The 24,737-nt window shown below is 33.7% G+C and overlaps 12 protein-coding genes across 15 annotated transcripts; 6 read left to right on the top strand and 6 right to left on the bottom strand.

Annotated features, from left to right (window-relative positions):
* The first annotated feature begins 481 nt into the window (after window positions 1-481).
* LOC131672261 (trafficking protein particle complex subunit 13) lies at window positions 482-2,461 on the top strand. The gene is made up of 9 exons (XM_058949374.1): window positions 482-636; window positions 742-910; window positions 982-1,066; window positions 1,126-1,253; window positions 1,320-1,540; window positions 1,605-1,831; window positions 1,908-2,008; window positions 2,079-2,226; window positions 2,305-2,461. The coding sequence occupies exons 1-9, from the start codon at window positions 594-596 to the stop codon at window positions 2,401-2,403; spliced, it is 1,221 nt and encodes a 406-aa protein (XP_058805357.1). The 5' UTR covers window positions 482-593; the 3' UTR covers window positions 2,404-2,461.
* On the bottom strand, window positions 2,426-5,332 carry LOC131672263 (GPN-loop GTPase 2-like). Of its 3 annotated transcripts, none has more exons than XM_058949378.1 (7): window positions 5,201-5,332; window positions 3,998-4,108; window positions 3,631-3,924; window positions 3,351-3,556; window positions 3,161-3,275; window positions 2,896-3,091; window positions 2,426-2,714 (listed from the first exon to the last, which is right to left on the bottom strand). In XM_058949378.1, the coding sequence occupies exons 3-7, from the start codon at window positions 3,749-3,751 to the stop codon at window positions 2,477-2,479; spliced, it is 876 nt and encodes a 291-aa protein (XP_058805361.1). In that variant the 5' UTR covers window positions 3,752-3,924; window positions 3,998-4,108; window positions 5,201-5,332; the 3' UTR covers window positions 2,426-2,476. The 3 variants fall into 3 exon arrangements, with proteins under 3 accessions (XP_058805361.1, XP_058805359.1, XP_058805360.1); XM_058949376.1 differs by lacking the exon at window positions 5,201-5,332 and adding an exon at window positions 4,264-4,413; XM_058949377.1 differs by lacking the exon at window positions 5,201-5,332 and adding an exon at window positions 4,264-4,338 and having other exon boundaries at window positions 3,998-4,091.
* LOC131672248 (proteasome assembly chaperone 3-like) lies at window positions 3,753-4,328 on the bottom strand. The gene is made up of 3 exons (XM_058949353.1): window positions 4,264-4,328; window positions 3,998-4,108; window positions 3,753-3,924 (listed from the first exon to the last, which is right to left on the bottom strand). The coding sequence occupies exons 1-3, from the start codon at window positions 4,326-4,328 to the stop codon at window positions 3,753-3,755; spliced, it is 348 nt and encodes a 115-aa protein (XP_058805336.1).
* A 588-nt stretch (window positions 5,333-5,920) lies between the features above and the next one.
* LOC131672262 (NAD-dependent protein deacetylase Sirt6) lies at window positions 5,921-8,801 on the top strand. The gene is made up of 7 exons (XM_058949375.1): window positions 5,921-6,055; window positions 6,612-6,739; window positions 6,815-6,933; window positions 7,008-7,131; window positions 7,211-7,384; window positions 7,461-7,584; window positions 7,669-8,801. Exons 1-7 carry the CDS (start codon window positions 5,990-5,992, stop codon window positions 8,143-8,145), a joined length of 1,212 nt encoding a protein of 403 aa, XP_058805358.1. The 5' UTR covers window positions 5,921-5,989; the 3' UTR covers window positions 8,146-8,801.
* Window positions 8,607-9,262, top strand: LOC131672264 (uncharacterized). Its single transcript, XM_058949379.1, has 3 exons — window positions 8,607-8,769; window positions 8,839-9,014; window positions 9,079-9,262. Exons 1-3 carry the CDS (start codon window positions 8,607-8,609, stop codon window positions 9,256-9,258), a joined length of 519 nt encoding a protein of 172 aa, XP_058805362.1. The 3' UTR covers window positions 9,259-9,262.
* Window positions 9,263-9,650: 388 nt separating this feature from the next.
* On the bottom strand, window positions 9,651-12,993 carry LOC131672258 (nuclear cap-binding protein subunit 1). Its single transcript, XM_058949371.1, has 10 exons — window positions 12,760-12,993; window positions 11,703-12,666; window positions 11,452-11,623; window positions 11,175-11,380; window positions 10,950-11,053; window positions 10,648-10,883; window positions 10,394-10,572; window positions 10,070-10,316; window positions 9,871-9,984; window positions 9,651-9,789 (listed from the first exon to the last, which is right to left on the bottom strand). The coding sequence occupies exons 1-10, from the start codon at window positions 12,797-12,799 to the stop codon at window positions 9,676-9,678; spliced, it is 2,376 nt and encodes a 791-aa protein (XP_058805354.1). The 5' UTR covers window positions 12,800-12,993; the 3' UTR covers window positions 9,651-9,675.
* A 54-nt stretch (window positions 12,994-13,047) lies between these two features.
* Window positions 13,048-13,908, top strand: LOC131672265 (NADH dehydrogenase [ubiquinone] 1 alpha subcomplex subunit 13). Its single transcript, XM_058949380.1, has 3 exons — window positions 13,048-13,284; window positions 13,346-13,496; window positions 13,568-13,908. The coding sequence occupies exons 1-3, from the start codon at window positions 13,185-13,187 to the stop codon at window positions 13,770-13,772; spliced, it is 456 nt and encodes a 151-aa protein (XP_058805363.1). The 5' UTR covers window positions 13,048-13,184; the 3' UTR covers window positions 13,773-13,908.
* On the bottom strand, window positions 13,789-14,720 carry LOC131672267 (mitochondrial import inner membrane translocase subunit Tim10 B-like). 2 transcript variants are annotated; one of them, XM_058949383.1, is made up of 4 exons: window positions 14,538-14,720; window positions 14,362-14,474; window positions 14,183-14,278; window positions 13,789-14,121 (listed from the first exon to the last, which is right to left on the bottom strand). In XM_058949383.1, the coding sequence occupies exons 2-4, from the start codon at window positions 14,368-14,370 to the stop codon at window positions 13,945-13,947; spliced, it is 282 nt and encodes a 93-aa protein (XP_058805366.1). In that variant the 5' UTR covers window positions 14,371-14,474; window positions 14,538-14,720; the 3' UTR covers window positions 13,789-13,944. The 2 variants fall into 2 exon arrangements, with proteins under 2 accessions (XP_058805366.1, XP_058805365.1); XM_058949382.1 differs by having other exon boundaries at window positions 13,790-14,121; window positions 14,362-14,719.
* Window positions 14,721-14,738: 18 nt separating this feature from the next.
* LOC131672266 (small ribosomal subunit protein uS19) lies at window positions 14,739-16,189 on the top strand. Its single transcript, XM_058949381.1, has 3 exons — window positions 14,739-14,838; window positions 15,057-15,142; window positions 15,777-16,189. Exons 1-3 carry the CDS (start codon window positions 14,830-14,832, stop codon window positions 16,123-16,125), a joined length of 444 nt encoding a protein of 147 aa, XP_058805364.1. The 5' UTR covers window positions 14,739-14,829; the 3' UTR covers window positions 16,126-16,189.
* A 257-nt stretch (window positions 16,190-16,446) lies between these two features.
* On the top strand, window positions 16,447-19,200 carry LOC131672259 (leucine-rich repeat-containing protein 28-like). Its single transcript, XM_058949372.1, has 5 exons — window positions 16,447-18,003; window positions 18,072-18,417; window positions 18,494-18,682; window positions 18,748-19,005; window positions 19,076-19,200. Exons 1-5 carry the CDS (start codon window positions 17,622-17,624, stop codon window positions 19,149-19,151), a joined length of 1,251 nt encoding a protein of 416 aa, XP_058805355.1. The 5' UTR covers window positions 16,447-17,621; the 3' UTR covers window positions 19,152-19,200.
* Window positions 19,201-19,528: 328 nt separating this feature from the next.
* On the bottom strand, window positions 19,529-21,685 carry LOC131672260 (uncharacterized). The gene is made up of 5 exons (XM_058949373.1): window positions 21,451-21,685; window positions 21,145-21,337; window positions 20,385-20,735; window positions 20,072-20,311; window positions 19,529-19,994 (listed from the first exon to the last, which is right to left on the bottom strand). The coding sequence occupies exons 2-5, from the start codon at window positions 21,331-21,333 to the stop codon at window positions 19,548-19,550; spliced, it is 1,227 nt and encodes a 408-aa protein (XP_058805356.1). The 5' UTR covers window positions 21,334-21,337; window positions 21,451-21,685; the 3' UTR covers window positions 19,529-19,547.
* A 402-nt stretch (window positions 21,686-22,087) lies between these two features.
* LOC131672218 (mpv17-like protein) lies at window positions 22,088-24,105 on the bottom strand. The gene is made up of 5 exons (XM_058949299.1): window positions 23,923-24,105; window positions 23,723-23,770; window positions 23,163-23,436; window positions 22,902-23,033; window positions 22,088-22,828 (listed from the first exon to the last, which is right to left on the bottom strand). The coding sequence occupies exons 3-5, from the start codon at window positions 23,418-23,420 to the stop codon at window positions 22,577-22,579; spliced, it is 642 nt and encodes a 213-aa protein (XP_058805282.1). The 5' UTR covers window positions 23,421-23,436; window positions 23,723-23,770; window positions 23,923-24,105; the 3' UTR covers window positions 22,088-22,576.
* Between the last annotated feature and the right edge of the window lie 632 nt (window positions 24,106-24,737).

The raw sequence follows: 24,737 nt of genomic DNA, 5'->3' as shown, positions 1-24,737 counted from the left end.
TTTATCTGTTTTTTGCGATTTCAATGGATTTTAACACTAATGGCTAACAAGGTGAATAAAAAAAACATTTTTTCATTTCGGTATTTTAAACTGACTCACGAGTGAGAGGCGAACCAGACGAACCATTAGCCCCTATACGTCTACGACTAGCATGACGCTAGTAAAACACATACTTGGAAGTGGCTTATGTTCATTTGAGAGCGCCAGGGCTTGGGATTAGAATATTCGGATTGTGTATTAGATACTTGTGGTTTATGTGTAACCCAATAGAATAAATATTTGTAGATTTTTTTTTAAGTGGCCAACCCGATGAGAACCGTAGATATGTACCGACCGACCACGTATGCCGTCGATAACAAACTTATGGTCTATTCACAAGGTGTCGCTAGTGGCCTTGTGGAGCAAACCTTGGGGAGATGAGATGAGACAACAACTTATACAATGTGTTTCAACTCTTGTATACAGTCTCCATAGCGTCAGCGTAGAGCTAACATGCGTGTGTGACAGACAGTTATGTTGTATAGATAAATATTATTATTTTTATGTTGCTTTGATTAATTTTTTTGTTATTTGTTAGAGTTGTTTTTTTTAAAATGGAAGCAAAACCGAAAAGTGAACATTTGTTATCTTTGAAAGGTAAGAATTGTAATGAAAGAATTACACGAAAATCTAATTTATTAAATAACAATTATATCATTTACCCTTTATGTTTGATATGAAAAATTGTAAATTGTTTTTAAGTGATGAGATTGACTAGACCAACACTGGCAAATCCAATAGTTGTGACATGTGAAAACTCGGATTTACCAGGACATATACTAAACATAGCATTGAAGAATGATTGCACTTCTCTAGAAGGAATGGAAACTCTTGCGGTTGGTCAATTCATGGTTTTGCCTCAAAGTTTTGGGTACTGACATTGTTTTGTTTTAAGTGCAATAACACTGAAATTTTATTAATTATTAATTTTTTGTCTTCCAGAAATATATATTTAGGAGAAATATTCTCTAGTTATTTATGTGTTCACAATGGAAGTCATCAGTCAGTTAAAGATGTTACAGTCAAAGTAAGTTCAAGAATTATATAACAATCAACTATAAAAATTAATTATAACAAAATTTTTAGGCTGATCTACAGACAAGTACTCAAACTATCCCTTTATCTGGTCAAAATTACCAAATAAGAGAATTGGCTCCAAATTATACTATAGATGAAGTTATCCATCACGAAGTCAAAGAAACTGGAACACACATGTATTAGTGATTTCATTACCTCTAATTTAATGCAACACATATTTTACATAAAAATTTTGTTTTCAGATTAGTTTGTGAAGTAGTATATACTCCAATAGCACTAGGTGCTCAACCAACATCTTTTAGAAAATTTTTCAAATTCCAAGTTGTCAAACCGTTAGATGTTAAGACAAAATTCTACAATGCTGAAAATGATGAAGTGTATGTTGAAGCACAAATTCAAAATTTAACAGCATATCCTATTTGTTTGGAGAAAGTGGCATTGGAATCATCTCATTTATTTACTGGTAAATAAAAAATGTTTAATTTATAAAAAAATAATTAGTGATTTCACAAATCTTTAACTTACAGTCTCAACGTTAACTTCAAATGAAAAGTCTGAGTCAATTTATGGAGTGGTAAATTTATTAGATTCTGGTCATAGTCGACAGTATTTGTATTGTTTAAAGCCTCAACCTAGTTTAGCCAAAGATCCAAAATTATTACACAATGCTACGAATATTGGTAAGCTAGATATTGTCTGGAGAAGTAATTTAGGAGAAAGAGGACGTCTTCAAACCAGTCAATTACAAAGAATGGTAATGACTTGTAACAAACATTATTTTATCAATCATCCTGTCTTAAATAGATAAATAATAAATTGAAATATCATAGGCTCCAGATTATGGCGATCTTCGAATCACTGCTAGAGATTTAATAGCTAAAGCATTTCTTGAAGAGCCCTGTACCTTCAAACTTCAAATAATCAATACTTCGTAAGATTTCTTGAAAGATATACAATTGGTTTAAATTAATTTTCTTCTAAACAATATTCTATATTTTTAGAGAAAGACAAATGGATTTGTTATTAGGATTGCCAAATAACACATCAATAGCATGGAGTGGAATATCTGATAGAATGATTGGTACTCTCAAACCAGGTGAAATGGTGCAAATTCCATTGTGCTTGATTCCATTAGAATGTGGACTAGTAGTAAGTATTTTTCATTTATAAATCAGAAAACAAAATCAAGAAGTAATTTTAATTTACAAGTAACATATTTTTTTAAAGTCTGTTTCAGGTTTAAAATTAACAGACACTTTCCTTAAAAGAGTTTATGAATTGGATGATTTAGCTCAAATTTTTGTTAGTCGCTTAGAGTTTAATTAATTTTTATACTCATAGAAAAATAAAGATATTTACTTGTTTAATAAATGTTGTAAAAATTTATTGAGTAGTTTAATTACATGTAAGTTTCAAGACTTGCTGTTCTTTCAGTTTCACTAACAGCTCCAACTGCACATGCTAATAAAGATTGTACGTCTTGGGGTTCATTGCCACCAAAAATATAACCATTAGCTTTATCCACAGCATTTTTAACATTGAGTAGTAAAGTTTTATTTGAAATGTCAAGTGGTACAAAGGTTACGAGACTGTAGTCTTGTACTAGAGATATTAGTGCTTCATTCAACTTCACGTATCTGAAAATTTTTCGTTTCGATTAATAAAACGGTCACAATATTTCAAAAACTTAATTAAATTTTAATTATTGGAGTAGCAATTTTTCAAGTAAATAAAGGCAATTTCGGTCAAACAAAATGTTTGTAGTTAAATTTTGAGTCTGCTTTCAACTGATTTCTTATATTTGATTTTATAACTTACTGTGGGACAACATTATCTTCATTCAATCGCTCAAGTAGATAATCCAAATTCAACACGTCTGTATAAAAATCAATATTGAAATCTAGCTTGTCTTTAAAACGTTTCATATCATCGAGTTTTGTCATAACATTTACATGAGGTAATCCTAGTTGCAACATAGTTATCGTACAAACCATCAACGAAGAAAGATACTTTCCTGTAAATAATAATAAATATTTAATATCTATTAATACATAAATATTCATGCAATGAAAAGGTATTTTACCTGGATCACTACAATGATGTGAATCCATTAAATTAACACAGCAAAGTCTTACTAAATTTGTAGACAATTTCTCAGTAATTTTGTTCATAGATTCATGATGAGTATATAGTTCAACCTATCATAGTAATTTAAAGAATAAAATAATAATTCTAAATTCCAAGAAATAAATTGAAGTAATATTTGTTCATACCTGTCCTGGGCAATCAATCAAAACGTAGTGGTTTTTGAAATTAAGAACTTTTCTAATCAACCATTCAATATTTTTCTCTAAAAACTCAATACAATATACCAAAGCTCCGTTAGGTCCAAGTTTTAAAGTTTTCATAACTTCTTCATGTTTAACTAATTCAGAAACATCGACTGCTGGCTTATACCCCATATTTTCATTAGCTGGATCTTAACAAAAAAAAGCAAATACATGCATTAAAATGCAAAAAGTAGTTATTGATAAGCTAGAAATACCAACTCACCAATATTTATGATTGCCACTTTTCTACCCAAACTTTCAAGAAATTTTCCCATTTCAGTGCAGTATGTTGTTTTACCACTGCCAGGTGGGCCTATTACTAACTGACCAAATATGGTGCTCATTTTATGGGCTCTTGAGATCCAGCTTTTGAATAGTTTTGACAATAGTTCTCAAAGTTGAAACTTCATAGTCCTTTAGACAAATAGATATTAAAAATGGTTTGTCAGCATTTATTTGTTCTGTAATGTATCTAGCCGCTGCATGAATTTCAGGATCATCTTTTCCAAAAATCACTCTACAACAGTCGTATGATTTATAAAACAATGCCAGAAAGAATCAACATTCACATAACGAAAACCTCAACTTACTTTGTACTGTAAGTATTTTCGTTATCAAATTCACGAAGAGCAGCTTCTTTTCTCACCGTCACAAGAGATCCAAGCTTTTTGTACTGACTGACGACTAAAAATATACGATTGCTAAAAATCAACAAAAAAGGTGTGAAAATAATAAAATCTTTATAGGTTATGTCTGTGCTGCCACATTTATAAAATTCACAATTTCATTGGAAGTCAATTCCGCCATTGATTAATTGCAGTTGATTTTAAAAAACATAAGTAAAACGACGACTTACGCGTAAAAATTAAGAGCAATATCAGTATGATTGCCGTTAACAATGACACCGCAAGACTTGAGCATGCTTGCTGCCAGACCCTAATGGAGCTATTTACTTTTCTAATAAACGATCAGCTGTTTCATATTTCCCGTCGCTCTTTGCCCCGCGATTCATAACAAAAATGTCAATGACCTTGGCAGCGAAAACTCCCCCTACAACTTTCTCTTTCAATCGAGTAAAAGCGTGCGCTTGCTCTACCCCTTATATATATTAGCGTGAAAATTAAAAGTTAGCGGTACAGCCGTTATTAAAAAAATAGGAATCGTTAACATATGAGGGCGGGAATCTCATCAGATTTTCAAAAAAGCCTGCACGGCTTGGAGATTTGGTGAAAGCTCCGTCATTCGCGCCTGTGGGAAAGAGGACAGAGAGAGAGAGAGAGAGAGAGAGTATTGATCATGTGGGAAGGAAGATCTTAGAGAGAGGCGTCCTAAGGAAATTCGCGGACAACCAATGCGAGGCCTGGCCGCGGCAATTTCCGCACACAGCTCTCTCCTACAGTAGTTTGCTGCTGGGCTAGGGTGTGCGAAAATCGATAGCCGGTCTCTCCGTCTCCCTCTCTCTCTCTCTCTCTCTCTCTCTCTCTTGGCTTCTGTGCGTTCCCGCGCCCCCGCGCTCCCTCACCGCCGCCGCCACACGGTCGTATGATATTCGCGTAGCAGTGTCGAGCAGGAGACGCAAGCGAGTGGTGATTGGCGCTACAGCTATATATTCTCCCCATCGCGGCAGAGCAGCTTTTGGCCCCGTTGATTTTTCGCGCGCGCTTTATGCCCCCGTGTGCAAATTATTATTCGAGGCGCGATCGCGATTCGCGGCGGAAGTGCGCAGAGCAGAGGGCTCTCCTCGCGCGCTCTGGCAGTAGCCCACCCACACCTTCACCTCTACATCCACATACGTATGTGCCAATGTTTTTAATAGTCAGCAGCACGACCGCGAGTGTATGTGCGGAATAGTGTGCGCGGCCGAGAGCGAGAGTCCTTTGTCGTGTGTGCAGTGCTGCTGCTACTGTCAGCGATATAAACAAGCGCGCCATTGCAGCCGTGCACTTGCAAAATACATGAACAAAAGTCGTCAGTCTTTCCGATCGAGTTAGGTGCGCATTGCGCACTGGAAGCTCGCGAGGGAAACTCCGGCACTGACTGCAGTGTCTCGTGCAGTTTGGAGTGCATTGTGCGCGCGAAGTGCGCCTGCAGATATAGCTATAGCAAGTGTGCGTGCGGCATTAAGCCGATTATAATCGAGCGGTCGCGTCTAACTAATTAAAATTAACACCGGACAGTGCAAGTCGAAAAGAGCGCTTTTCCGCTATCGCTCTCTCTCTCTTTCTCTCTCTCTTTCTCTCTCTCTCACTCACTCTCGCTCTTTCTCTTTGCTTGCTTTGTCGAATTGTCGCTGTCCGGTGCCTGTGGCTCATTTGTGTGTTCGGCGCGTTACATGCGTATAGGTATATGCGGAGTTTGCGTGTGAGCGAGCTGTGGTAGGTGAAGAGTAGCCGGGAAAACTCGAGCGAACGGGCGGAGAGAGTGAGAGAAACGTCGGAGAGCAGCGCGTTGCCTGGAGAGGGGGACTTTTTTCGCGCGCCGCGGCGACAAAGGGCTCCTCGACCCTTGAGTGTAATACTGTCACGCACGCACACTCAGTAGCAGCGCTGAATTCGCAGCAGCACATCCTACAGCACGACAAAATGTCGTGCACCTACGCCGACGGGCTATCGCCGTACGAAGACAAAGGCGTCTTGGGCCTTGAGGAGGTGAGTTTTTTGTTATCGCCTAGTAAAATTTCGTTTCCTTCTTTTTAGCCAACCAAACGACGTCGCATTTGCGACTCTCAATTTGCTTTTAATTCTTTTTCGCACGCGCGCTAGCTGTAAGTGGGGGGGAGAGGTTTTGGTTTTTGGAGCGGCTGCGGATTGACCAAAGGCGATTGTTTGTGCTATCGGTTTTGCATTTCTCGCCGGGGAGCTTAAATTTAAAATTTTAATTGACAGTATGACCGTCATTACGGTATCGCGTTTTTTCCATTCAACAAGTGTCGCTCGTTTTGTTTGGGTGCATTTAATGTATAGGTATATATAGTTAGATAATCGATTCGGAGCTCTCGCTGCGCTGTCTGCATTATAATTGTTTACATTTCTTATCGATGCTCCAATGTTTTTGTATGAACTCTTTAGTGTCTATTTTTCGTTTGAACTATTAATTTAGCACTGATTAAATTATTGTAAAACTTTTATATATTTCAATTACATAAATTTGGATTTTTAATTCTATATTACTCTACTTGACATGAGTTCTACCTTTCTATTTTAGAAGTTTGACACTGATGAAACTCTGACACTGAAGTGTGAATTACTTGCTGACTGGATCAAGGGAGCTCGACATGTTGTTGTTCACACTGGAGCTGGAATAAGTACCTCTGCCGGGATTCCTGACTTTCGGTACAATTTGCTTTGATGAGTTATGCATCTTATATTAAATATGTATAGTTAATTGTTCTAAATTATAACTTTAAGTGGCCCAAATGGAGTATGGACTCTGGAAAAAGAAGGTTTAAAACCGGATAAAAGTATATCTTTTGATGACGCAATACCTACAAAGGCACACATGGCTTTAAAAAAACTCATTGATGAAAGTAAGCTATACATTAAGAGTCTGATTTTACTGAACAAACTAGAAATATAAAACTAATGTCATGTCAATTTTCAGAGAAAGTAAAGTTTATTGTGAGTCAAAATATTGATGGATTACATCTTAGATCAGGAGTTCCAAGGCAATATTTAGCAGAAATGCATGGTAATATGTTTACAGAACAGTGTGACAAGTGTGGGAGGTATGTTGTATATTTGTAATTGTATATTACTATGAGTAAAAGAAGAATTTAATCTAATGTTCAAATTTTCTATATTTAGACAATTTGTTCGTAATTTTGCTACCAAGAGTGTTGGTAAAAAGTGTCTAGAAACAGTGTGTAGATCTGAACAAATTGGAGGAAGACCATGCAGAGGGAAAATGCATGATACTATTTTGGACTGGGAACACAATTTACCTGATAATGATCTTGCTTTAGCTGACCTACATTCAAGGTATGATCAACATGATTGATCAAAAAACTATTTTTACTATAAATATACTATACTAAAGTTTATTACAATGTTACAGTGTTGCGGATTTAAGCATATGTTTGGGAACAACATTACAAATAATACCTAGTGGTAATTTACCTCTTTACACAAAAAAATATGGTGGTCGTTTAGTTATTTGCAACCTCCAGCCAACCAAACATGTGAGTGAAGACCTAGAACTTCTGCTTTTAAGACTAATTTAATATTCCACCTTTAATGATTTTTCATTTATTTTTATTTTATAGGACAAGAAAGCTGATCTGATAATAAATGGTAAACTTGATGATGTGATTGAAAGTGTAATGAAGAATATTGGTCTAGAAATTCCATCATATGACACATCTCTGGATCCAACTCGCAATACCGACATCAATTCCAAGGAAATGGATTGGACGATACCGACTAGTAGAATAAAGGAGATGAAGATATTGTACAAAAAAGTTTGTACCCCAGTCAAAAGAAAGCGCAGGGCTACGTTTATGTATGAACGTGAAGTTGTACCAAAGCAAAAAAAAACGAAGCAAGATTTAAAACAAGACCTGAAGCCAGATTTTGGCTTAAAACAAGAAAAATTTGAAGAGAGTTCTTCTTTTAGCAACTTCAACAACGAAGAGACCAACGCAACTAAACAAATAGTTCCGAAATTGGAGCCAATGAATAATGATTCAAATGAAGCAAGTGCATATTTAGATTTCCCAATCGACGACAGTAACATTACGTAGTAAACTATTGTAGAAAAAAGAAAAAAAGTTTATATATGACCATTACTTTATATTTCTCAAGCGCAACAAATTAGTTTATATGTATGTAACATGTCGTAATTATGCACACAAAAATTAAATATATAAAACGATATGAATGCTAACAATTATGAAAGAAAACGAAAATGTGTTGAATTTAAAATACGAAATTTTTTAAGTAAATGAGAACAATTAAATATTTGTCATTATATATTCTCTTTTGTTTCATATATTTTGTATATTCATAACATAAATTTTAGTTTTGATAAAAATTTTAAACTAAAATCTATTTTTGCTCATGTGCAAAGGGGCGATTTAACGTTTCCATAGAAACCACACTGTTGATCTTCATTTAGAAGTGACTATGATTTTATTAACACAACGTTTAAATGCTTTCAACAACTACTTTGTAGAAAATAACATAAGAATTATAATATAAGATTATGTCAGTAATAAATTCAAATTTTTGCTCCAATTTAACATATCCTATTATAAAGCATAAGACAAAAGTCGAATTAGGTAATGATGATACATCTGATTTAGCAAAATGGAATACTGAAACTCATGAAACCTTTGTCATACCTAAAGTTGAAGATAAACAAATTGGTAACTGTTTAAATTTTTTATTGCATATATAGTATATTCTGATGATTATTAAGAATATGATCGTGGTAGGAAAAAGAAGAGAATTGTTAATGAAATATTTAAAAATGCATGCTTCTAAAGATGCTTTAGAGGAAATCGTAGGTGATTCCCTTTTACCTGAATCATTAAGCTTCACTGAGTACATTGACAACTTTTGTGACAACGATTTCACTCCTTTCATGGAAAAATCCGATGCTTATCTTCAGGTAATTCATGGAATAGTTTCAAATAATTTGTAAATTTGACTTAACATTTACTAATTGTCAATAGATATTTATGAAAAGTCCTCTTCATAGCGGAGATGTACAAACATATTACAAAGAACAATTTGATAAAGGAAATTTAAAAGTTGACGTCGAAGTTCGAAATAGAAAGCGTCCTTTTGTCAGAAGATCGCTTTTTACGACACCTCCAGAAATAGCGTTTGAAGAACCAATAAATGGATTTTGAGTTGAAACGTTTTTCTCATTCAATTTATTTAGACTTCATCATCAAAAGAAGTATGATATACAGAAAAGTTATATACATATGCACATATAAACTTAAATATCGCACGAATTCTTTTAATTAAGAAAATTTAAGTTTGTTATTCATTCGTTTACCGTAGCTACGATACATAAATACTTATCCAAATTTTTCTGTAGTAAAAGTCAATTGTGTGTACAAATAAAAATTATAATTTTAATTATTTAAATTTGCCTTTTTGACAAATTTGTTACAGATTCCTCATACTCTCTTACAGTGCTATTCAAATCATTCAATTATTCTTCAATGCTTGATCAAATGTCAATAGAAAGTCTTTAAAAAAAAGACTTGATCAGTCATTAAATGAAAAGTGATAATGAAAATAAAGAGACGTATTAGTAATCACGCTCGTAGAGAAACAAACTGATGGAATACGTCTAATATATGTGAATCTACGTCGGGAGTAAAAAGTAGTGTTTCTAACGTAGAAGAATACTTCTGTACTTGCTCGTGATGCTGCAAATAAAAGTCGTATAATATAAATAACGTTTTTTAATTAAAAAAAGAGAGAAAAATTCAGATTTTATTCATGCCTACCGTAAGAAAAACTTGTTGAAGCCTTCCGATCGTCCACTTATACCAATGTGTATTATAATCAATACCATCTGTATCGCATTTTACCAAATGTTCGGAAAGTATCATTATAAATCGCTACATAAAAAATATGAATAAATCAGTCTTTTTAAATTTTGTATGAATTATTCTTTGAAATATATAAGCCTCAAAAATAACATACCTGGAAAATGATCAAGAATAGATTCTTTTGATCAGCTTGAGCTGCTTCTAATTTTTCTTCCATTCTTTCCACTACATCTTCAGATGGTCTTTCTCCTTTATCTTTATCTTCATCTTCTGAGGATGATCCTGATCTGCTTTCTGCACGTCTTAATTTCTCTCTTGCTTCTGTCAATTCCTTGGTCAACTTAATAACGTGTTTATTTTTCTTTCGGATTGTTAAGTGCAAAATTTCCCAAATGTAAAGCCTTTGAAATTATAACATTGTTTTAACATTCTTATTATCACTTTATAAAAATATTTTTTTGAAATGAGTTTAACTAACTTAGTAAATTCTGCAGTCATTTCCTTTGAGAAGATCCAATTAGCAATAGCGCTACATTCGATTATCCCAGTTTTTAAAAGTTTGTCTGTTAACACCACCATCATTTGATAATGATTTTTCCACAAAGCATACATATTCCTTAAAATACAGATTTGTGCTTCTTCAGTTTCAGCAAGAACCTAAGAGTAATAACAATATCGATATTATTCGTAATGAAATATGTTTGAATCACAAAATAAAGTAAAAAGCTATACTTTAAAGACATAGTGAAATTTTCCAATGGCTGCAAAACTGTGACTAAAACTTTTTGAGCCTAAATTTAGTAATGTCTGTACAAAAACATCAATCTTCAAAGGATTATATGAGTAATTTTCTTCATTTTCTCCTGGTCCTGGCAAAGTATTCAATATAGTCAACACCTCTTCTGGAGTACATTTACGTCTGATAGATACTACCAGTTCATGAGCCACAGCAGTACCGGGAAGTGAACCTAAAAAACCAAAAGTTATATATAAAAATTGATTAGTGATAAAGTAAAGTAATAATGAAAATATACTGGCGCCATCTGAAGAATATTTATAAATTGGTTCTGGTATAGCTGGTAACAGTTCGGCATATGATTCTGGCATCATATCACGAATTCGTTGATGGTATGATAACCTGAAACGTAAATTTATTTACGTTAAATTATTTATTTATTTAAGCATTTATTTTATTGATGAATTTTTTGTTTTAATTAAACATTTTCTAAGGCAAGCAGTTTCATTATAATTTTGATTACCTCAAGCATTTTAACAAAACTTCACGAATGAATTTTGGTCTTGGATGTTCAGCATCACGAAGTAAACAAGAATCCCAATCTTCCCAAGACCATCTAAACTGGAAATTGCTTAAGTGATAAGCAAACCACCAGACGAAACGATCAAATGCTGTAGTTGACATACTGTCAATACGTCTAAATAATATCTCTGTAGCTTGAGCTAATACCTGAGTGTACAAAATAAAAAAATCAGTTTTTTCATATCCACTGTATAAACTTTACCTTGGTGGATAGTTACCTGAGGCATGGTTGATGGTTGCAGCTTACAAAGCTCGATCAAAATTGATCCATAACATATTTCTAAGTGTTTTGGTGTTGGAAGTTTGAACAATTCACCAAACATAACTTCTACAATGCAATAATCTAAAGGAATTTTATTTTTATACGGGAAATTCAAAAGCTGTGCAGCACTGGAGCATAAAAATATTGAAAACATTAATATTGTCTGTTCTCTGAACTTTTGTGAATGAAGGATTTTTCAAATCTTACCAATCTTTTCTTTCTAAATAAACTGTATCAATAATTTGTCTTAGATGTTCTTCTATAAGGTGTCTTTCAATGGCATGGCTTCCGGGTAATAAAGGACCTTCAGCTGGGCAATCCGTATAGTCAAACATTCTAAAAACTACTGTTGGTAGAGGATAGACATAAGCATCATGATGAGGAGGTGGAATCAGTGCAGGCAAGTTGTGTTGAAGAGCTTCACATAATATCGAGTCAAATGCCAAGTATGGTCTTGGAATATGTTTTTCAGCCCAGTTATCTTGCCTCAATTTTCGTATTTGGGCCCAAAGACAATCTAAATATTCTTCTTGTGGATGTGGTGTATCACTTGACCAAACTCTGAGAGCAGGTTGATGTTTTTTATTTCTCTTATTTAGAAAAACTTCAATTGTAACCATAAGGTGATCAAGTTCTTGTTCTTTCTTTTCATAAAGTTCTCTTCCAACCCATGGTAATGTTGATAAAACAGCATAAACATACCAATCTCTTCTAACTTGAGGTACACTGTCCTCATTGGCTGTGTCAAGCATACTGTCAAACAACTGCATCAATGAACCACAAGATAATACATGGCAGTTGACCAAATCAGATAAAAATCTCAGTGAATATCGAGCTACATCCCATTTGCCTGATTTTAACGCATCTTTGAAATTTTTGACCATGTAGTCTACAAACTCTCCTCCAAAGTTGAAATTCTTTGCATTAAGTAAGCCAACAAGCGTAGTATAAATTGTGCATTTTTCTGGCATTTTAATAGCACAGTCAGTCAGAATTCTAAGAATCTTATTTCTAAATAATCCCAAGTCAGCTTCCAATACGGATGCTAAGCCCTCCAAGTTACTTTCCAAGGATGATGTAGATTTCTCTCCAACTCGAAGAATAAGAGATTCAAGACGATCTTCAATCTCTTGATTTTCTGAAACTCGCCTACGTTTCTTGTATACTCGATCTACAATCGAACAGTTCAAAAAAGATTTAATAGAAATCGAGAATAAAAAAAAATATCATTAAATAATTAAAGAAAGGTTTTTGTTAAACTAACCGTATCCATCGTCATCATCGTGAGCTCTTCTTCGACTCATTTTTAACAAGCACTAATGACTATAGTAACATGAACACAATTAGTTTCCTATTCAGAAGAAAACCGGTTACTTTTATTAATAACTACGTATTTAATTTTGCGTAAAATATCTTCGTAACCGTCTTTTGAAACGAAAAACTCTTGCAAGCGCGTCGTCGTGGCGTCAACTTTCATGAATTTTCACGCCGACAATTATGGAGTTGTCGACGAACCAATCGTAGACATTAATGAAGTCACGTGGTCCATTGGACGAGTAAAGTTGCGTAGTTGAAAATAACCCTTCACGGTCAGCTGTGATTTTGCAGACGAAAAATGGTGTATTTTCATTTCTAAATACTCGAAAAAATATTAATTAATTATTAAATTGCCGACAAAGTAACAGTACAATGGCTAGTACGGCCAAAACTGGGCCACAAGAAATGCCTCCTGCTGGAGGATATGGCTCGATCCAGTGGAAGCGCGTACCACTGAAAACCATTTTTACACGTAAGGAAATAAAAATTTTATAATTTTGTATTATATATTTAACAGTATTCTTTGATTTTAGCTAGCCTCACAATTGGTCTATACGTTTTGGCCACGACTTTAGGAACAATAGGATATTATTACTCTTACCAAAAAGTTAAGAGAGACGAAATTGAAATGAGAAGTGCTCGGAACGTCATCTTAGCATTGATGTTGGCTGAAAGAGATCGAGCGTAAGTACTTGTTTAACTATATATTTTTAATTTTATAAACAAAAGTATATAACTTCAATTATTATTTGTAGATTTTTGAAGCAATGTCGCATTAACAGAGATGAAGAAAGAGAACTCATGAAGGATGTTCCTGAATGGGAAGTTGGTACATATTTCAGAGAGCCAGTTTATATTACACAACCAAAGAAATTCCATGTACCAACCTATTGGGAATTTAATGCTCATGCTGACATGTTTGAGGCAACTTACCGTGTTTTACGTCGTCACTTCATGTAAACATTGTAGGGTAATAATATAATTGTATGCTTATGTAACATACATGCTCAAGTTTTAAGAAGTTGAGCAATGTTAATAAAATTGTTTAAAAATGAATAATAATTTTATTCCGTGAAAAGACAACATATGTTTAACAATTAATAGTCATATACTTGTAAATACAAACTTTAATCTATTTTAAAATCTCAACTTTTGGTGGTTCTTGATTTGTGGCTTCCATAGCTTGCTCAGTAACATTCATATTACCTATTCTATTTTGTACAATCACAGCTTGTACCTCCATAAAAATTTCCATGATTCTATGGTTGGTGAGAATAAATTTTTGAGCACAAGCCTCAACACATTTTTTCTAAAAAATAAATGTTTATTTGAAGTGTAAATTATACTGAGGGCAATGTAAAATATATTACCTCATCTGCTTCTACTGTTCTTGTGTTGAAAGAATTTGCACAACGATTAAAACAAATATCTGATATTTGGTTGTAAAGCTTAAGAAAATCTCTAAACTGTAAACATAAAGTTTGATTTGATAAACAAATGATGACATGCATAATTCAGTAAAATTAAAAAAAATTTTTACAATACTTACTTGATCCATTATATATACTTATAATTCTTATCAATTAAGTAAGTTACTCCAATCAAAAATATTTTTTATTACATTTACATTTAATTTATTATTATTTCATTTTTCACTTCAAACTGAAAACATGATTGTTAGCAATATTGTAGGTTAATGTGCATGCTATGAAATTTATACTTTACTTAGATTTTAAATAAAAACGTAAAAGTATTTCACTTTTGTACGTATGAATGTGCTAAAATGTTAGTTTAAAAATTTATAATAATTGTTTGAAGTTATTAATAAAAACAGGTAATTAACTATGCCAACGTAAGAATAGCCAATCATAAACAAGGAACGTTCTAATTTGTCCAACCACATTGTATTGGACGTTCTGTAGCATGTATGTAGTACTGAAAGAATCCATATTGGTCCGCTTCTCTTCATGGTTCTCTAGTCTTTTTGGTTAGATTCTTTTTTGATTTGGCTTTCAACATGGCTGAGGTACGGTTATATATAAAATTTTGTTAAATCAATGGAAATCTTATTCATCTTTAACTTGTTTTTATAAAATTATGCGAAATATTGTTGTTATTCGGGTGTAGAAGTGATTTATTAATATATGACGCATAACTTTCACTGTCATAACATTTCTAGCCAATTTTTTAAAGAATTAGGTTAAATTATTATTGCAATAATTATATTGATATTATTTATTACAGGTAGACGAAACTCTCAAGAAAAAGAGGACTTTCAGGAAGTTCACCTACAGAGGTGTCGACTTGGATCAACTTCTTGATATGCCTAAGTAAGTTTATATACAAGTATCTGCTTTGACTACTACTCAAATAATGTCAATTGTTAAAATGATTCAACTTTCTTTTAACATTTAAAAATCTTAAACGATAATTTTGGTGTTGGATTAACAATGTTATTAAAATTATTGCAAAGTACTTATGTAATTTATTTGAAGCTCAAAATTATTATAGTACATACATAAGTATAACTTGACACAATAACAGTAAAAAAAAATAATTCGGGACAAAATATAATGAAGTGTATGCTAAAATTAGATAGAATTTTACAAACAGACCTATCCATTTGATTGTTTCAAACTCAAATAAAAATTAAAAAAACTAAATTTTCAAATAGAATAAAGTTATTAGTGCGTATTCATGTTTATTTAGTGAAACTTTAGTTTTTGCATTTGCAGTTTTATATAAATATTTTTTACAAAGTAATTTTGAATGTTTTGAACAATTAAAAGGTGACTTATAGCCTTATAAGAATAATTTTTATCAACTTGATTTAAATATATTTACTTTAACGGTTCATATGAAATGAAATATTGTAGTCTTTGTATAGAAATCACATATTCATTTTAACTTTAATAATTGTAATCTAGTATTTACAAAATTAATATAAAACTTTCGCAATTTCAGTGAGCAACTTATGGAGTTAATGCATGCCAGAGCTAGGAGGCGTTTCTCTCATGGTCTAAAGCGCAAGCCAATGGCTCTTGTCAAGAAGCTACGCAAAGCCAAGAAAGAAGCTCCACCAAATGAGAAGCCTGAAATTGTCAAGACCCACTTAAGAAACATGATCATTGTTCCAGAAATGGTTGGATCCATTGTAGGAGTATACAATGGAAAGACTTTTAATCAGGTTGAAATCAAGCCAGAAATGATTGGTCATTACTTAGGAGAATTCTCTGTCACATACAAACCTGTGAAACACGGTAGACCAGGTATTGGTGCTACCCACTCTTCTCGTTTTATACCACTCAAGTAAATTGTTATAATAAACTTAATATAAAACACAAATATGGACTTGTTTTAATTATCTGAATAGATTTACCAAATTTTCAGTAAATATTTCATTTTTCTCCATACTAAATATACAAGTTTAAGATATTTTTAACAATTTAAATTTATAATTTATTTAATATATTAGTTGGTGATTTATATAATTTTATTATTACTTATATCCTCAACAAAAGTTTGATAATTGAAATATTGATATGGATAATATCGTTGACGATATATTTTCATTGCTTTAATTATAAAATACGATATTTTTTTCGATTATTATCATTTTAATAATATAAAATGCGTAATTTCATTATTTTTCTTGAATATAACATTAATAATAACAATATAAATAGGAAAAGACGACAGTGAACGTTTCAAATCTCAATTCTTACATGTACGTTTGTTACGAATTTATCTCTGAAAAGATGAGGCATGGAAGGGGAAAATCAACAGTAATCTGACAGTTCGCGAAAATATACTTATAAACTCTACGTAAAGAAACTGGGTTTCTGCAAATGTTTATCGAAAGTAATGTTGAAGTATCATCGCAGTCATGAAATGAATGTGAATCTCAAAAGATGTGCTCATCAAACAACAATGTTGCTACGGATTAGTACGACAATCGGTTTAATTATTAAATGTTTTCAGTTGATGTAGGTTAGCCTGGAATTACCAATTAATGTATAAAAACAGTGTTTGAATTTGTATGTACTTGGTAAACGGCATCGAGTTTGATGCGACCAAGCTGTTACCACCAAAGTTACGGAGTCGAGCGTATGAGCTTTGCATCCAGACTTTTAACTGATGCTGGTTCCAATGGCTGACGAAATAATTGTCTTTTCAAATGCATTAGTAAAAAATTAAGAATACGTGAAAGTGCCATATCAAACAATTGAGCAAAGGCAATTGCCTAAAGTAGTCGCGCGAGTTTGTTCGCGATCAGTCAGTTTAAAAAGCAAAAGTACAGCCCGATAACCTTGAACTTCATTGATCAGCTCTCGGTCTTGAGCCTTGCACTTGAAAAAGCGACACGTGCATCGTCAGCCTCTTTGTGGCCCCTCTCTCTCTCCTTCTCTGTGTCAATCGTGCTCTGCTCCTACACTCACGCTTTTATAAATAACGTTGGCTTTTCGCGCTTTTCGCCACTGATTTTCTTCATTTGCATCGCACTTATTTCGCGTTGGTGCGTCGATCGACTTGGTCGGATCTAGTTGCCGCTAATTGAGCTTCATCAGTGCCGTTCAAAACAGTTCGCTCAAAGTACATTGTGTAACATTTCGCCTCTCTGTGTGGAGCTTCTTTCGAGGTCGATTTTTGTTTCACATTAGTGGTGGACTTAATTTAACTAGAACAAGTACACGATACATTTCAGCTTTGAGACGACTAGACCTAACGCGCATAGAAAATGTTACGATTACTCGAGACTTTGAGTGGACTTGATTCTGCTGATACAAGAGTAATTGATAAATATTAATCATGTTGGATATGACAATATCGGATATAAAAGACATGGTTAAAGACGCGAAAGAGAAAGTTATTCTTCACTGGAACTACAGAAATTTGAAGGAAATCCCAGAGGCAGTGAGAAAAGCGGGACGAAACGTGGAGGAAATTTACTTGAAGTACAATCATTTGGAATGTCTTCCTTACTGGATATCAGACTTTTCGAGGGTCACAAATTTATATTTGCACGGCAATCACCTCAAGAGTTTACCTGCTACATTGTGTAATATGCTTCAGCTGACTATTCTGGATCTCAGTAATAACGAACTGAAAGACCTTCCTAACGACTTGGGACGTTTAGCCAATTTACGCTCTTTAGTTTTAAATAATAACTGCATTGAATCGCTACCTCCGTGTAAGTGTCACACCGACATTCAACTATTTTATTTAATAAGACTTTAACAAAATTTTTTATCGTTTTAGCTATGTGTCAACTGCAAAATTTAAAATGCCTACATTTATCGAAAAATCGTATTATTGCTCTTCCTGAATGGCTTGGTTCGTTGCTCCAACTCGAAGAAATATTTGTCGATTATAATTCTTTGATAGAGATTCCAAACAGATTGACGCTGTTGAAATCTCTGACAATGTTGTCCGTTTGTTCGAATAATTTAAGTTACCTGCCACTAAATGGATTTCTTTCATCACCTCACATTCGTTTTGATTCAAATGCTTCGTTAAGTTACTTATCGCTGCCTATATTTCACCACTTGGTATCGAAAATTCAACCGTACGAATTGGAAGAATCTACGGATGCATTGGCTTATGGGTGAATTATACTATTCAAAAGTAATTGTAAGGAAATTGAACATTAACAATTGATTTGCTTGTTGTCTTTTCAACAGCTGTTTTAAATACGAAGAGAGAACCAAATGTAAGAATAATATTAAATTGTTAATACGAGATAATAATTCTGGAACAAACGAAAGGATAGTGTTAGAATTGCCAAGACAATTAATCTGCGTCTATAGTCTTCAAGAGAATAAAGTTATTTCGTTATGGGAAATGTCTCTCAGAACAATATATTGTCACAGGTAATAAATTTCGTATTCTTGTGTGATGACATAGTATTTAAAATTAAAAAAAAACAAAATGTTAGGTATCGACATAAGCTTCGCATTATTCAAAATCCGTCAAAAGTGAGCGTTGAATATGAGCGAAATTTTACCAAGGCCACACTTAATGAGAGTGAATATTCAAACTCTTTTCTACCCTACAAATTAATAATGAATGGCCCAACTAGCATATGCTTAAATAACGATTGCAATCTACCTATTTTCACTCACGCTTGGATTATTATTGGAATTAGGAAAATTGATTTTATCATTCCTGTGATCGTGGTTTTTTGCAGTCATAGGTAATGTATTTGCAAAAAATTATCAATAAGTGATTAAGCTGTTGATAATTATTCCCGAATTTTTATTTAGATGTGCCGCAGAGTTTGTCAAATCATCAAGCTTTACGGAAATTTATGAGATTTGCTCTTTTCACAAGATCAACTAGAATGTAAATATTTTTAACATGGAATATACATTTTTTTAATAAAAAGACGTATTTTATGAATCCAATTTGTTTTAATTAAGAGTAATCAAATCGTAGTTATTTACATGAGTGACTCATTATTTATAAATGCAACATTTTTAAGCGATTTAATTTAATATACAGTTGTTTTGCAGTTGAATAGTGTCATTGACTTTTGACTCATAAAAATAAATTTTAATACTTCACAAACGTACAAAAAATTATTTGAAAAGTAGTTTACAAGTATAAAAGTGATTTTGCAATCTTGCAACTAATTGATAAATAGTTGTGTGACAACATTTTTAATAAAATTTGATTAGTATCGAGCGATCACGGCTCGATAAACACGTATTTACAGTTTATTGCAACAGCACAGAATTAAGCGATTAAAAAATCTAAAGCACTGTCTCTATCAATATTACACTTCAACAATGCCATTGATGCTCTGTCTTCAGGAAATCCTAAATCTCTAAGATAACATAAACTTTTGTAATATGCTTTGGCTTTTTGCTGATCGTTCTGGAATAATGCTAAAGTTTTTACAGCATCATCTTCAGGCATTCCATTGTCTTCGAGAGACTGTATAGCTAACAAATATTCTATAATTTTCTTATTATCTTGTCCTTTTAAATCACAAAGAGCACGAGCAACTCTATACAAAGGAAAACCCATGTCACTCAAACGTTTAGCCATATTTTGTTCTTCAGGTGACAAATCAGCTAAAGTCCTTGCCAACTCTTTTTGACCAACAGAAGAACTTTGCTTCGAGGTTTTTGGAGTTTCTTCTACTAGAGGACATTCCAGATCCGGCCAAGGTTGTCGGTTCTATCACAACAAACGTTACAGTTTATCCAATATTTTCAAATCTAATTTAAATTAATCACGTTAACATTAAGAAATACCTCAGCATTAGGTCGATCCAACTCCCTTTGCAGTTCCTGAATTATTAAAAACACGGCATCTGTGCGTTTATTACTAGTAGATTCATTCATTCTGTCTGAGTCTCTTGCAATTTGGTTTCCATCTTTTGTTTCATCTACATTTTTACTCATGGACATGTTGTTCATCATATCCTCAAGATTTGTAGCAGTAGGCCACTGAGGCACAGTATGTGAAACTCCTACTGTTGTGGGCTGTAATACCTGTATAAATTGATGATCTCAGTTATTGTTAAGTAATATTTGTAAAATTTAAAGTAACAAATAAAATTAGTACCTGAGCTAATTCTTCAGTATTATTCATAGCTTTCAATAACATATTGTCAAAAGGACTACTTGTGTCATTATCAAAAGCATTAACAAGTGAATAATCAAGTGCAGAGTAATCAACTCCATTAATTCCTGTATGATTTGGAAATTCATTCGTTGGTGAAGTGTAAAGTTGTGGCAATGATGCAGTAATTTCAGAAGTAGTTGGATTCAGGGTTAAAGGAGATGAATCAGGATTTGGAGAAGATGGTAAAGAAACTTTTTCAGCTTCTTCTTCAGCTTCCTTTTTACGTTTCTTTTCCAATCGAGCTTTTCTAGCCTCTATATAAGATGATCTAGCCTTGCGCCATTCTTTCATCTGAAGAATAATTATTATATCTATTAGTACATAATTAGATAAGAAGTAAAATCAGTTTTTATATAATAAAACCCCAAAATTATATGATTTAATGTATCATTTTAAGAACTAATATTATTGTATAACAAAATTATCACTATCAATATGATTGAATAACTTCAAAAAAAATTCAATATATTTTGAATATAACTAATGTAATCTTAATCCATAATTATACAAATATTTTTTACAAACTCTATCTAATTACAGATGAAGATTAAAGAAAACTCAGTATTTTTCCAACTATGTATCTTATTAGGACACATATATGAATTGTGTAATTTATTTGATTAATTCAACCAAAATGGCTTGAGGATAATGACTTATTTTATAGTAAAATGACTAGACGAAAAAATCAAATAAAATTTACCTTGTCGAGTACGCTTTTTTCCAAACTCAAATCATACGTGTATTTTGAAACATCAGGTAATTTGTTGTAATATGCCGCTGGAACAACAATTTTTTTGGGTGGTTTGTAGGCCTCTGCGATTTTTACCTGAACTCCATCCATGTAAGCAGCGACTGAATCGCACTGCGAACTCGCCGACGTTCGTGACATGATTCTTAAATTGAAATAATACACAAGTATTAGATATTAAATAGGATCATCTAAACTTGCAATTTAATTAATACCATTATTATGATTCATTTTCGCGAAAACTCAAAGAACACTAACCTTGCAGTTGTTCGTCACGTAACCTTCTCGCTTCTTTCTGATACCTTTCATCCGTGTTAAACAATTCGTTTTCAATTTTTAGACAAAGAGTATAATTTATAGCAAAACCAAAATCCTACGAAACCATTGCTTTGGATCCATTGTGCACTGATAATCGGACAATCGTCAATTGCCTGACATTTGACAGATCATCATCAACTAGACGTGGCCATCTTTGAGTGTGAACTAGCGGAGGTCAGAGAAGCATTCTCGTTCTGCGCAGCACGTGACACAGAAGACGTCGCGGAGTGATTTTTGGGGACAATGAATATAAATATAATACAATAAAAAAGTAAATGGAATAATTTGAGGTAAATATATTATTTCCAAGGCTTCGACTATGAACGTATTTATTTCATTATGTAGTTTTTTTATCCTTTCCAATGTGTATTCAAAACTTTAAGTATTCAAAGCAATTCAAAGCAATCCGCGTCATTTAAATTAATATTGCTATAGAAATTACCAATTTTTAAAAATATTTTTATTTCTAATAAACAATTGGGATCAAGTTTTACTTGAACATATAAGTTGACTTTCAATAGGAACTATTCTAACATGCATAAAAATCTGGAGATTAAAACACAATTTCAAGTGAATTTATAAAACCATTTTTTATTCTTGATTTTTTTTTTATATTGAAGGATTATAAATAATCATTATGGCACTTTCTCACCAGTTTCTTAAATTTTAATCACATCAATATAATTCATTAATATTGTCACACCATATAATTAAAATAACAAGGTAGTTAAAATACTTCTAATTTTTTCATAAATTCATCAAAGTAATAATAAACTTACTATCTATGTATTTATCTCAACAAATAACATTTATTTATACAGAGTGTAAAAATATACTCTGTTTGAATACTTTCAAACTTCATCTTAGTATTCAAGATGAAGTCACAACATTTTTTCTAGTCTTTGAACAAAAATTGACAATAAAAACTTTGAGGGATAGCCACTTGTACTGAAGTAGTAAGGCTTGTAACATATGTAACAAAATATAAATAAAATTGAATAACTAAAATAAACATTTTGTACACATAAATTAAGCTAGAGAAAATTTTGTGCATAACAATGCAACATTATCGTAGAGCAGATGTAAAGTTTTCATCTTCTACGATTGTTCGTTCTTTTCCTGACTTGTATGCCAAAATTTGTTCCTTTATACTAGCTTCATCCGAGGTAAGGGCCATCCGCCTACCCTCTAAAGACTTCATATAGGCAAGGAAGGAAGTCCACATAAGACTGCATATACTAACGTAAACTACTCTATTCCTCTCTGGTATGAAAAGAAAATTGACTGTTTGAAGAATAGGCCAGACACATATTGCCACCTATTATTTAATCAAGTGTTCATTTATTTCTGTAAGAAAAATTCATAATAATACTGTCATATTGTATACTCACTCTGTAGGTTGGCCAGAATTTTTCTTTGACTTCATTTATACAATGAGATATAGGTTTAAATTCCAAGAGGTTGATTCCAAAGAAGAAACAGCACATTGCAGCTGGTCCATAGGAAACTTGTTCAACAAGAGCCTATATGATTTCAAAGAAGAAGTTTAGATTACTCAGAAGCTTGACTCAAAAAAGAAATGTAAGTTACAATGAAATAGAAACTTAGCTGAATTAACTAAATAATCGTTTGGATCAAATAAATAACTGCACCTTAGTAAGAGCTGATCTAAGATCAGCTCTGGGCCAGAAGTGTGATGCACATTTCAACCAGCAATACAATGTTGGAGCAACAAAGAAGCCGCCATATATACTAAACCTCATGGCCTGCATGTAGTCCAGGTGTTCTTTACCAATAATCTTCTGTTGCATTAAGCTTGCCACTGGCCAGATAACCGTGTAGGAAGCCATCCCCCGGACGATAGGATATTTTTTGGTGACTTCTCGAAATTTGACCAATATTACCCTCATCCTGACACTTGTCGATCTACATATACGCGAGTGGAAAAAGACGCAATCATTATATGCACAGCGCGATGTGGAGCACGTGTGACGCGACACGGCAACGAAAAGACAGTTAAGAGCTCAACGTGCGTGGATAGCAGACGAAAATTTAAAAAGCACGAATCAGAGCGATAGAACGCACCTCTCAGCTGCACGCATGAGAATGTGTATGTGAATTGTCCATGAGTACACGTGTTTAAACAGCACACGCACTCACACGAGCAGAAAAATACACTGACAGCAGCTGACGACTTTGCTGGTTCACTCACCTGCAGCTCAGCCAAAGATTCGACCACAAGCTCGTTCGTCGGTCCAGCCTGCAAACGAGCAAACAAATTGCAGCATGACGTAATGAGCGCACAGAGCAAACGTCATTGACATTGAGGCGTTTAGAAAAAGGAAAATCGATTTGTTATCCGTTCCGTTGGGGATCGATCAGTGAGTACACTGAATTGATTAACACTGGTACCTCGTTCGTTACGGCCGTAGTGCTTGCGTCGAGGAGCGCTCCCGGAGATGTGGGCTCGAGCTGCAGCAGCGCAGCGGACGTTCTCGCATAGCCGTCGTTCTCGCGAGTATACATACACCAGCAGCGTCACGCTAAAGTGCGAGCGCGCTCGACTATCTCTCGCGCGCGATGACGAAACACGCGGAGCGCGCGCTGCTGCTGGCTGTATCGTTCAGCCCCTCCCGCCAGCGCTCGAAGTCCATTCTTATCTGGCCTTGCTCGATCACCCAACGTTTACACGTCCGCCTATAGTCTACACCACGCACACCTGTAACTATACTGCGCGCCCCGGGATTAGGCAATTTTTGGCATTCTTTCATCGATCTTCCGTTGACCGTTCTTTTCTTTGCTTGTCGGCTCGCGCCAACTTTTACCATTGCCGATTATCTGCCGTGGCTTTTCAGCGTTTTATGCGCGCATCGTTTCAACGCACCTTTACTTTCATATGGCGCACGATAGGTGCGCGAGGAGCTCGTGCTCGACGCGCTCGTGCATTTCCAATGAGTAAGCGCATTATTTCCGGTGCAGCCTCACGACTGCTTATTTGTATTTTTTTTTATCGCAGAGATGTTTGTGGATGTGGAATCGCACGGAGCCAAATGCACGGTTATATGCAAACCATTGTTTTGTTGTTATGTTGCGATAATGCGCTGTAACTATTATTTCATTGCTTTTCGGAGCGATGTAATTCACCGCTGCACTTTTTTTCATTCATAATGGGTACTTGCTATTTGAGAATTCGACTGGTCACGTTTTATCTGCTATTCTATACAATT

This window comes from Phymastichus coffea, unplaced genomic scaffold (genome assembly GCF_024137745.1).
Source record: "Phymastichus coffea isolate CEN01 unplaced genomic scaffold, Cenicafe_Pcof_1.1 PCOF00146, whole genome shotgun sequence".
Taxonomy (NCBI): Eukaryota; Metazoa; Arthropoda; class Insecta; order Hymenoptera; family Eulophidae; genus Phymastichus; species Phymastichus coffea.
Note: the sequence above shows the minus strand (reverse complement) of the source record. Positions and strands in the feature narration are given on the sequence as shown.

Excerpts from the sequence above, each read along its gene's own strand:
- LOC131672218 (XM_058949299.1), bottom strand. The coding sequence starts at position 23,420 with ATGAGGGTAATATTGGTCAAATTTCGAGAAGTCACCAAAAAATATCCT. Across the intron at positions 23,034-23,162 it reads TTAGATCAGCTCTTACTAAG|GCTCTTGTTGAACAAGTTTC; the intron begins GTGCAGTTATTT and ends GAAATCATATAG. Across the intron at positions 22,829-22,901 it reads AATTCTGGCCAACCTACAGA|GTGGCAATATGTGTCTGGCC; the intron begins GTGAGTATACAA and ends ATTAAATAATAG.
- LOC131672260 (XM_058949373.1), bottom strand. The coding sequence starts at position 21,333 with ATGTCACGAACGTCGGCGAGTTCGCAGTGCGATTCAGTCGCTGCTTAC. Across the intron at positions 20,312-20,384 it reads ATACTGAAGAATTAGCTCAG|GTATTACAGCCCACAACAGT; the intron begins GTACTAATTTTA and ends CAATTTATACAG. Across the intron at positions 19,995-20,071 it reads TGGATCGACCTAATGCTGAG|AACCGACAACCTTGGCCGGA; the intron begins GTATTTCTTAAT and ends TTGTTGTGATAG.
- LOC131672261 (XM_058949374.1), top strand. The coding sequence starts at position 594 with ATGGAAGCAAAACCGAAAAGTGAACATTTGTTATCTTTGAAAG. Across the intron at positions 1,067-1,125 it reads TTAAAGATGTTACAGTCAAA|GCTGATCTACAGACAAGTAC; the intron begins GTAAGTTCAAGA and ends CAAAATTTTTAG. Across the intron at positions 1,541-1,604 it reads ATCATCTCATTTATTTACTG|TCTCAACGTTAACTTCAAAT; the intron begins GTAAATAAAAAA and ends TTTAACTTACAG.
- LOC131672264 (XM_058949379.1), top strand. The coding sequence starts at position 8,607 with ATGTCAGTAATAAATTCAAATTTTTGCTCCAATTTAACATATCCTATT. Across the intron at positions 8,770-8,838 it reads AGTTGAAGATAAACAAATTG|GAAAAAGAAGAGAATTGTTA; the intron begins GTAACTGTTTAA and ends TGATCGTGGTAG. Across the intron at positions 9,015-9,078 it reads AATCCGATGCTTATCTTCAG|ATATTTATGAAAAGTCCTCT; the intron begins GTAATTCATGGA and ends AATTGTCAATAG.
- LOC131672263 (XM_058949378.1), bottom strand. The coding sequence starts at position 3,751 with ATGAGCACCATATTTGGTCAGTTAGTAATAGGCCCACCTGGCAGTGGT. Across the intron at positions 3,557-3,630 it reads AGTGGCAATCATAAATATTG|ATCCAGCTAATGAAAATATG; the intron begins GTGAGTTGGTAT and ends TTTTTTGTTAAG. Across the intron at positions 3,276-3,350 it reads TGATTGATTGCCCAGGACAG|GTTGAACTATATACTCATCA; the intron begins GTATGAACAAAT and ends TTACTATGATAG.
- LOC131672266 (XM_058949381.1), top strand. Across the intron at positions 15,143-15,776 it reads CAACTTCTTGATATGCCTAA|TGAGCAACTTATGGAGTTAA; the intron begins GTAAGTTTATAT and ends TCGCAATTTCAG.
- LOC131672265 (XM_058949380.1), top strand. The coding sequence starts at position 13,185 with ATGGCTAGTACGGCCAAAACTGGGCCACAAGAAATGCCTCCTGCTGGA. Across the intron at positions 13,285-13,345 it reads ACTGAAAACCATTTTTACAC|CTAGCCTCACAATTGGTCTA; the intron begins GTAAGGAAATAA and ends CTTTGATTTTAG. Across the intron at positions 13,497-13,567 it reads TTGGCTGAAAGAGATCGAGC|ATTTTTGAAGCAATGTCGCA; the intron begins GTAAGTACTTGT and ends TATTATTTGTAG.
- LOC131672258 (XM_058949371.1), bottom strand. The coding sequence starts at position 12,799 with ATGAGTCGAAGAAGAGCTCACGATGATGACGATGGATACG. Across the intron at positions 10,573-10,647 it reads AATTTCACTATGTCTTTAAA|GTTCTTGCTGAAACTGAAGA; the intron begins GTATAGCTTTTT and ends TATTACTCTTAG. Across the intron at positions 10,317-10,393 it reads ATGACTGCAGAATTTACTAA|GCTTTACATTTGGGAAATTT; the intron begins GTTAGTTAAACT and ends ATAATTTCAAAG.
- LOC131672248 (XM_058949353.1), bottom strand. The coding sequence starts at position 4,328 with ATGCTCAAGTCTTGCGGTGTCATTGTTAACGGCAATCATACTGATATT. Across the intron at positions 4,109-4,263 it reads ATTGCTCTTAATTTTTACGC|CAATCGTATATTTTTAGTCG; the intron begins GTAAGTCGTCGT and ends GTTGATTTTTAG. Across the intron at positions 3,925-3,997 it reads GAAAATACTTACAGTACAAA|AGTGATTTTTGGAAAAGATG; the intron begins GTAAGTTGAGGT and ends CGACTGTTGTAG.
- LOC131672259 (XM_058949372.1), top strand. The coding sequence starts at position 17,622 with ATGTTGGATATGACAATATCGGATATAAAAGACATGGTTAAAGACGCG. Across the intron at positions 18,004-18,071 it reads CATTGAATCGCTACCTCCGT|CTATGTGTCAACTGCAAAAT; the intron begins GTAAGTGTCACA and ends TTATCGTTTTAG. Across the intron at positions 18,418-18,493 it reads ACGGATGCATTGGCTTATGG|CTGTTTTAAATACGAAGAGA; the intron begins GTGAATTATACT and ends TCTTTTCAACAG.
- LOC131672262 (XM_058949375.1), top strand. The coding sequence starts at position 5,990 with ATGTCGTGCACCTACGCCGACGGGCTATCGCCGTACGAAGACAAAGGC. Across the intron at positions 6,056-6,611 it reads GCGTCTTGGGCCTTGAGGAG|AAGTTTGACACTGATGAAAC; the intron begins GTGAGTTTTTTG and ends TTTCTATTTTAG. Across the intron at positions 7,385-7,460 it reads TTAGCTGACCTACATTCAAG|TGTTGCGGATTTAAGCATAT; the intron begins GTATGATCAACA and ends ACAATGTTACAG.
- LOC131672267 (XM_058949383.1), bottom strand. Across the intron at positions 14,122-14,182 it reads GAACAGTAGAAGCAGATGAG|AAAAAATGTGTTGAGGCTTG; the intron begins GTAATATATTTT and ends TTTATTTTTTAG.